Here is a 9,438-nt window from a genome sequence, read left to right as displayed (position 1 = left end):
AAAAACACACGTAACTTTAAAATAAACAGCTTATGTCAAATAAAGTACTGCTCAATAATCCACGAGAATATAATAGTACACTGAAAAAATAAATACCAGCAAATAACAAACAGAAATTCACTATTAACAATTACAATAAATAATTTCTAAACTATGATCGATAAAAATAGCAGCAAGTCACAGTGCATAAAACAACACAGTGCAAATTGAGAAGCAAAGATGCACAACTTATAAAATTATTTTTTTAAAAAAATATCCCTGAACTCTTCTTCTCTCTTCCCAGCTGCTTCTGACTGCTCTTCTGCCTGTCATGGTCTGGGAAAGGCTACTGGAGGTGGAAGAAGGCATTGCCTGGTGGCCAGCACAATGCCTCTCTTCCCATCGCCTTCCCCTCACCTTCATTGCCCTGTCCACTTTTTCCTCTGACCCTGCTCACCTCGGGCATATGACCTTTGGAAGTTTGACCAAAAACGAATGTGGTCATCAGTCTGAAAAAGGTTTGCTATTCCTACTACAACTTATAAACTTATCTCCCGCTTGGACTACTGCAACGCGCTCTACGTGGGGCTACCTTTGAAGGTGACCCGGAAACTACAACTAATCCAGAATGCGGCAGCTAGACTGGGAGTGGGAGTGGCCTCCAGGACCATATAACACCGGTCCTGAAAGACCTACGGTACATTGGCTCCCAATATGTTTCCGAGCACCATTCAAAGTGTTGGTAAGGTAAAGGTAAAGGTACCCCTGCCCGTACGGGCCAGTCTTGACAGACTCTGGGGTTGTGCGCCCATCTCACTTAAGAGGCCAGGGGCCAGCGCTGTCCGGAGACACTTCCGGGTCACGTGGCCAGCGTGACATCGCTGCTCTGGCCAGAGCCAGAGCCAGAGCCGCACACGGAAACGCCGTTTACCTTCCCGCTGGTAAGGTAAAGGTAAAGGTACCCCTGCCCGTACGGGCCAGTCTTGACAGACTCTGGGGTTGTGCGCCCATCTCACTTAAGAGGCCAGGGGCCAGCGCTGTCCGGAGACACTTCCGGGTCACGTGGCCAGCGTGACATCGCTGCTCTGGCCAGAGCCAGAGCCAGAGCCAGAGCCGCACACGGAAACGCCGTTTACCTTCCCGCTGGTAAGCGGTCCCTATTTATCTACTTGCACCCGGAGGTGCTTTCAAACTGCTAGATTGACAGGCGCTGGGACCGAGCAGCGGGAGCGCACCCCGCCGCAGGGATTCGAACCGCCGACCTTTCGATCGGCAAGCCCTAGGCACTGAGGCTTTAACCCACAGCGCCACCTGCGTCCCTTCAAAGTGTTGGTGCTGACCTTTAAAGCCCTAAACGGCCTTGGCCCAGTATACCTGAAGGAGCGTCTCCACCTCTATCGTTTAGCCCAGACACTGAGGTCCAGTGCCGAGGTGAGAAGTGAGATTACAGGGAACCGGGCAGAGGGCCTTTTCTGTAGTGGCACCTGCCCTGTGGAACGCCCTCCTATCAGATGTCAAGGAAATAAACAACTATCTGACATTTAGAAGACATCTGAAGGCAGCCTTGCTTAGGGAAGTTTTTAATGACTGATGTTTTAATGTATTTTTAATCTTTTGTTGGACGCCGCCCAGAGTGGCTGGGGAGACCCAGTCAGATCGGCAAGGGTATAAATAAATTATTATTATTATTTATTTTTATTATTTTATTATTATTTTATTATCTTGTGGTGCTTACACACGGAGAGAGAAAGAGAGAGAGAATATGCATTGCAATTTGTTTACTTTTCTATTCCTTCTAGGGAGGGAGAGATGAGAAATGCTTTTGGTTTCACTGATCTTCTCACAAGAACCCTGATATCAAAAGGCTGCTACATTTCATCCCAGAAACATTTCTGCGGCAGCCTGCCATCCGCTGAACCAAGGATGTTTTGTGTTTCTTCCCCCGCTCTCTTCAATCTTTTAATAAAGAACCAAAGTTTAAAACACTTGAAAAAATAAAAAAGAACCTTCATAGAGAGTGCTGTGGGAATTAAATGAATGCTTTTATGTAGGCAGTGGATTAAAATAAACCCAATGTCTAGAAAAGGTTTAAATTAATATGTATGCATTGGCTCAGAACCAAAGACATGGCAAGTTCCTATATTCTTGGAAATTTAAGCTGCTCACACAATCCACACTGAATACTCTTTATTCAAGATTTTTCAAGGACACGGTTCAAATGAGCTGAAATACCTCCAGCACATCATACCAAGTCTGAAGCGAAACCAAACAAAATTAAATTGTTGCGTAGCAGGTTCAAGTTGCATCATTCAATTGGTCAAAACACCAGTACAGGTAAACTCATATACTTAGCGTTAAAGAATATATAACAGGGTTCTCTAAATACATTGTTAATGAATGGCACACATCACAACCCACTTAAAAAAGAGAGAGAGAGATTTTCAGATTTAGCCAAATTTAGAGAGAGAGAGAGAGTGTTTACAAGTTGGAGTGTCACAAACTTTCAACAGCCTTGTGTGGGGCGTGATAGAATCTATTCACAGGGAAGAAGGTCTTAGCATTTCCAGGTTGGGTTGGGAGAGAACCCTGGCTTGTCGCCAATCCTAGTAAAGGTAAAGGGTAAAGGGACCCTTAACCTGAAGGTCCAGTCACTGACGACTCTGGGGTTGTGGCGCTCATCTCACTTTACAGGCTGAGGGAGCCGACGTTTGTCCGCAGACAGTTTTTCCGGGTCATGTGGTCAGCATGACTAAAACGCTTTTGGCGAAACCAGAGCAGCGCATGGAAATGTCGTCTTCCTTCCCGCTGGAGTGGTACCTATTTATCTACTTGTACTCTGGCGTGCTTTCGAACTGCTAGGTTGGCAGGAGCAGGGACTGAGCAACAGGAGCTCACCCTGTCGCGGGGATTCGAACCGCCGACCTTCTGATCAGCAAGCCCTAGGCTCTGTGGTTTAGACCACAGCGCCACCCACATCCAGCCAATCCTAGTAGACCTGTTCAAATTAATGGGCATGCCTTGCCTAACTTAGGTTCATCCCAGTGGTTTCACTCTAATTTCAGCCCCCTACTTGAAACCCTGGAGAGCTGCTGACCATAGGCACCAACTCTAAGAGACCCAGACCACTTTGCCCACCAAATTGACAGTTCCAAGCTGCCCCAGCCTCCTCCTCCACTGTGTGAAAGAACAGGTAAGATGCCCAATAGCCCAACCACCTCCCCTTCTCCTGGGGTGCCTCCCCTCCCCGCCTTGGCCCTGCTCAGCACCTTTAACAAACTACAGTTCCCAGATTTCTTTGGGGGGAAGCCATGACTGTTCAAAGTGGTATATGCTGCTTTAGATCTATAGCACAGATGGAACCTACGTCAGATGCCACCTCCACATCAGAGGGCAGAAAGCTAGGTTAGGGGTTCGTGCGGCTGGAGCACACTATAAGACGCACAGAGATTGTTCCTCCCACACTCCTCTCCCTTCACTCCTCAGAATCTGCTGTCTGAGGCAGCTACCTCACTTTACCTTATGGTAGCGCCAATTCCACACAGATCAAAAGTATAGATTTGGTGTGTATGTTGTATGGTGGTGTTATTGTAACCCACCCTGGCACCTTATGGTGGCTAAGAAATCCTACAATAAATAAATAAATAAAACAGAAGCAAATCTACGTTGTCCAATAGCTTTCTAATCCCTTTCTCGCCTTGCAGAACCATAGATGATAGGCATATATCATTAAAGTGTCTGCTTCCCATCCAGGTTTCTTTGGTTGTTCATTTTGTTTTGTCTTCCTGCTCATCAGACTTTGTTCAAACTCTGGCCATGTAATTGCAGATGACCATATGGAACTAAGGTCAACCTACAAAGGATGTAGCTCATGGCACTCAAGCCAAAAGCTTTGGGAGGGCACGGGAGAACACCATCTCTTTGAGGATGTGGGTTTGAATTCCACCACTGTAGGAAGCCACTGTTCAGGGGAAGAACTGCATCTTACCAGATTCAATCTCTGGTATCGCCAGAAAGGGCTGGGAATGTCCCCTGTCTGAAATGCCGAAGAGCTACTTCTAGTCTGTGGTGACCAGGCCTAGGAAATGTAGTACCTTCCAGATGTTGGCAAACTTGGGAGACCAGGGTTCAAATCTCCACTCAGCCATAAAGCTAACTGGGTGACGGTGAGCCAGTCAGTGCCTCTCGGTCTAACCAACCTCACAGGGTTGTTGTGAGGATTAAATTCAGAGTGGGGAGAACCATGTACACCACCTCAAGGATAATAATAATAATAATAATAATAATAATAATAATAATAATAATAATAATAAATGCCACCCATCTGACTGGGCTGCCCCAACCACTCTGGTCAGCTTCCAACAAATTATAAAACCACAGCAAAACATCAAGCAGATGTCTTCTAAAAGTCAGGTAGCTGTTTATTTCCTTGACATCTGATGGGAGGGTGTTCCACTACTGAGAAGGCCTTCTGCCTGGTTCCCTGGAACCTCACTTCTCGCAATGAGGGAAGCACTAGAAGGCTCTTGGAGCTGGACCTCAGTGTCCGGGCTGAGCAATGGAGGTGGACACGCTCCTTCAGGTATACAAATGCAATGAAACCAACCAACCAAATGAGTGAATGAAAACCCTGATCCTTGTCAGCTCCTTGCTGTGACTGATGAGAGTTGCAGTCCAACAACATTTGGAGAGCGCCATGTTGGCTACTCCTGCTGCAGACCGTACTGAGCTAGATGCATAAGGTGAATGTTCCTCTCTTCTTCCTATCAGCGGACTATCACCAGTCCCTGCAGCTAACTGGTCTAAGAATGGGAACAAGGCCGTAAAATTCTCATCCCTACCTGGCTGAAACAGAGACCAAATGCAGCAGAGGCTGCCCAGACTCGCTGGGCTGTCCCCGTGCGCTTTTGACCTGGTTCTGGGTCACCTCCTCCCCGGCATCCGCAGGCCGGACGGAGATGACAAGGCGCCTGCGGAAGTTCTGCCCAAGCAAGATGTAGATGAAAGGGTTCAGGCAGCTGTTGGCGTAGCCCAGGCTGATGGCCACATTGTAGGCATAGTAGAAAGCGAGGGTGGGCTGGGGCACGGCCAGCTGGACCAACTGCAGGACGTGGAAAGGGGCCCAGCAGACAAAGAAGGCCAGGCAGATGGCGATGGCTACCCGAGTCACCTTCTTGGTACGGAGCCTGGTGCACCTCTGCCTGGTCAGGGCTTGCGAGGAGCTTGCCATCCTCAGCAGGATCCTTCTGTAGGCCACGGTGATGAGGGCGAAAGGGATGGCAAAAGCCAGAAAGAACTGGTACAGGGTGTACCAGTAGACGTCCCGCTGAGGGTCCGGCAGGCATATCCCACAGCCCAGCAAGCCTTCGCCCAAGGGAATGAGCCTTGCGTACATCCACACGGGAGTGATGCTGAGGAAGGAAAGAGCCCAAAGGATGCAGATGGCCGAGATGGCTACGGGGGGCTTCCGGAAGCGTGTGGAAGTGAAGGGGTAGACCGTGGCCAGGTAGCGGTCGATGGACATGGCAGTGAGGATGTAGGTGCTGGTGAACTGGCTGTTGGCGTCCAAGGCGGTGATGATGGTGCACATGGTTTCTCCAAAGTGCCAAGCGCCGTTGCCCAGCAGCTGGTGGATGAGGAACGGCATGCCCAAAAGAAAGAGCAAGTCCACCATGGACAGATTGATGATGAAGATGTCCGGGACGCTGCTGGTGGGGCTGGGTTTCTTGAAGACGGCGCAGATCACCATGCTGTTGCCAATGATGCCCAGCAAGCAGATGATGCCAAACAGGGTGGGCATGATGAAGGTAGAGTAGCTTGCAGGGCTGAGGTCACCTTCCAACGGGGGAGTGGGGAAGGAGAGGAAAGACAGAATAACTTCAAATGATGCTCACATGGCTGTCCACAAAGGATAAGGCTATCAATGGAGGCTAACCCTTCACTGTTAGAGGCTGACTGCCAGTTGCTGGGGAAGCACAAGCGAGGAGAGGGCTGGTGCACTCAGGTCCTGTTTGCCGGTTGCCCACAAGTCCCAGGTTGGCCACTGGGACAACAGGATGCTGTTCAAGATGGGCCATTGGCTTGATCCAGCAGTCTCTTCTTACATTGTAGCATTATTTATTAATTTTATATTCCCCCCCCCCCTTCTTCCCAAAGGAGCCCGGAACGGCAAGCATGTCAATAGTAAAAAAATACAGCTGCATGCTTCTAGAGACAGTGAAAACCTTCTTTTTAAAATAATGATAATCAACCTATTCCTCTTTTTTTTTAAGGCAAAACATTAATTTTATTACTGAAATTTTGTCCAGCAATGACAATTTTAACTTGTCCCATCTTGACATATCTTTTTAAATTTCAACCCATGTTTTGACATAATTATTTTGGAACAATGTACTGTTCATATTTGTCATAATAATACCCAAGTTCTTTGGACATGTCTGGTTTGCACAGTGCTCACTGCACCCATTTGCAGTTACACTAATCTTGCAAAATGTGACTGGAGAGAAGCATCAGAAGAACTCAGAAGGGTCTATATGTGCTTTTTCCATGGAAAAGGCTTCGGAATAGACACATAGCACATCCTCCTTGCCTCTTATTTACCAAAGCGTTTGGAAGAAAACAGCACCGTTTATGTTTGTTACAGCAGAAAAAGATATGTCTCATGGACATATCAGACCATAACAGTGGTATAAATGCGCAGGAAATGCATGCAGAAGCCTCCAAATTAAAAGAGCTTTGCACACCTAACTCTACATGTTCCTATGCTACACAGTTCCAGAACTGTGGCTGCCTATATAAATGCATGCACTAGTACCTGCACATAGACACACATAATGTTTAATGTGCAGTTATCACCTGCCCCAATTCCTTTTGCAATAAATCTAATGCACACAGGTGTTGGTGGGTCTGACATGGAAAGAGATTCAGATGAGAATCCATATAAAGTTCCCATGGAAAAGAATCCCTTCCTCTTGTCTCAAAATACTATGGCTCCCTCCCCTGACTTACCATTGTGGGAAAAGTTTTGTCCTATCTTGGAGATATTTGGAGTGCTGTCATTCATGCTCACGGTGTGATTCACGTGGAAATCCATCCTTCAGGGAAGGGAAACTGGATCCCATCAGCGGTCGGAAGATGCCATGCTTTCATTGCTGTTTCATACGCAAGAATGACAGGAGGGAGGCTGGATCCCCAGGAGAGCCTGTAAAACCGACAATTCTCCAAGCGATTCCTTTTGTGCAGCTGGAAGCAGCAGTTTCCCTTGCAGAGTGGATGCGTTCTAAAGCGACTGCAAAGGCAGGGAGCGGTGGCGAAAGCAGACTTTGCTTGCTCTCTGCTCCACCCTCAGGACAAAACTGACACCAGAGTAGAAAGAAACAGAGTCTAGAATATCGTCACTGCAACACCTTTGCAGTATGCAGATAAAAAGGGGGATCCTGGAAGTAGGAGAAATTTGCAGGTTCATTCCCTCTCCCATGGCATTTCAAGCTACATTTACATAGTGACGTTGGCATCAGGGAGGTGGGCAGATGTCTTTGACCAACCTGTATGGCTTTTTCTTGGTTTCCCACCCTTGCAACTAGCTTTGGAAACCAAGCCTGATGAGGAGCGGTTGAGAGAGATGAGCATGTTTTCTCCTGGAGAAGAGAAGACTGAGAGGTGTTAAATAGCCATCTTCAAATATCTGAAGGGCTGTCACATGGAAGCTGGAGCAAGCTTGTTTTCTGTTGCTCCAGAGGGGAAGACCTGAACCAATGACTTCAAATAACAATGAAGGAGATTCCGATGAAATGTTAGGAAGAACCTTCTGACGGTGAGAGCTGTTTGACAGTGGAACAGACTGCCTTGGAGCGTGGTGGTTTTTAAAGAGAGGCTGGATGGCCATCTGCCAGGGATTCCTTAGCTGCGATTTCTCCATTGCAGGGGGATGGGCTGGATGACCCTTGGAGATCCCTCCCGGCCCTACAATTCTATTATTCTAGCCTCCAGAACACCTATTCATGAAGCTCTCATCTGTGCATGCACGATTATTTGCAGATGTGCAATGCCATTTGAAATCTCCCTTTAAGCATGAAGCAAACATGGGTTAAATTTTCTAGTTGGCTGGTTTGAGAGAGAAAAATCCTGGTGAGGTAATGGGTCATTAAGCTAACAAAGCATGAGGCTCGGTGGCAGAAAACACAGGGGTGACCCTTCCCTCAACTCACTGGTAGCTAGAAAGACAAAGGTCAGAGATGTGTGTGTGCAAGCTAGAAGAAGCAGCAGGCTGAAGCCTGTGATGGACAGACATACCTGATTTCTGCTCACATCCAAGGCTGTGGCTATGGGAGAAGCAAGAACCCTTCGTAGGCTCAGGTTGTACATATGTTTAAATAAACCACATATCATGAAGACACCACAGTCTCCGCTGCCTCTCATTCCAAAGGAAACACAAACCTTGAACTCCTGGAATCTTGCACCATTCAGGGGTTTGGGTGGCGTGCAACCATATTACTTCTTCTTTGGCGATCACTTGTAGCCGAGTAAGATTGCTTTTCATGAACACGGTTTTAACAGTGAATCCGTAAGTGGCTGTGGAGGCCAATTCTGGATCCACACATCCTTCCACAGTGGGGAACATTGGTTTCTGAATGGGAGTTGATCACGTTGAGGGTTTGCCAAGCATGCCTTCCTCTTAGCACGTTTCATCCTGAGTTCAAGTGTCTTCAAAGCCCATGACACCTTTGGTAAAGGCTGTTCTCCAATTGGAGCTCTCGCAGGCCAGTGTTTCCCAATTGTTGGTGTTCATACTGCATTTTTAAAGATTTGCCTTGAGACAGTCTTTGAACCTCTTTTGTTGACCACCAGCATTACGCTTTCCATTTTTAAGTTGGGAATAGAGTAGTTGCTTTGGAAGACGATCATCAGGCATCCAAACAACATGACCAGTCCAACGAAGTTGATGTTGAAGAATCGTGGCTTCGACACTGTATTAAATATGGAGTCTTGCCTGCCACACTTCGAACACAACTAGGCTGCAGCCCCATAGAGCAGGGGTCACCAACAGGATGCCTGCTGGTGGCGCATGGACCCAGAGAGGCTTTCCCTTGCACCCCACAGCAGGGTCCCCTGAGCTGCTTGAAAGAAGGCTCGGGAGTGTGGTTGGTTGCTGTATGTTGTGTGTTGGAGAAGAGGCTGCAGCTGACTGGCAGAGCATCTGTTTTATGTGCTGAAGGTCCCAGGTTCAATCCCCGCCATCTCCAGGTAGAGCTGGGAGAGAAGCTCCTTTCCTGAAATCATGGAGAACTTGCTGCCAGTCAATGCTGAGCTGGACGGACCCATGACTTGACTCAGTGTAAAGAAGTTTCCTTTGTTCCTATGTGATGCCGCCGGTTTCCAAATGTGCCCATGGGCTCAGGAAAATGTATTGATCCCTGCTAAGGACATTATTGGGACGCAGGTGGCGCTGTGGGTTAAACCACA

General features: G+C 47.7%; 1 protein-coding gene across 2 annotated transcripts; it reads right to left on the bottom strand.

Moving 5' to 3' along the window:
• Positions 1-4,255: 4,255 nt before the first annotated feature.
• On the bottom strand, positions 4,256-7,585 carry MCHR1 (melanin concentrating hormone receptor 1). Of its 2 annotated transcripts, none has more exons than XM_079953966.1 (2): positions 6,985-7,585; positions 4,256-5,811 (listed from the first exon to the last, which is right to left on the bottom strand). In XM_079953966.1, the coding sequence occupies exons 1-2, from the start codon at positions 7,067-7,069 to the stop codon at positions 4,814-4,816; spliced, it is 1,083 nt and encodes a 360-aa protein (XP_079810092.1). In that variant the 5' UTR covers positions 7,070-7,585; the 3' UTR covers positions 4,256-4,813. The 2 variants fall into 2 exon arrangements, with proteins under 2 accessions (XP_079810092.1, XP_079810093.1); XM_079953967.1 differs by having other exon boundaries at positions 4,256-5,801; positions 6,985-7,038.
• Between the last annotated feature and the right edge of the window lie 1,853 nt (positions 7,586-9,438).

This window comes from Podarcis cretensis (assembly GCF_951804945.1).
Source record: "Podarcis cretensis genome assembly, chromosome: 14".
NCBI classification, from domain to species: domain Eukaryota; kingdom Metazoa; phylum Chordata; class Lepidosauria; order Squamata; family Lacertidae; genus Podarcis; species Podarcis cretensis.
The sequence above is the reverse complement of the archived record's forward strand: the minus strand, read 5'-3'. Positions and strand labels throughout refer to the sequence as shown.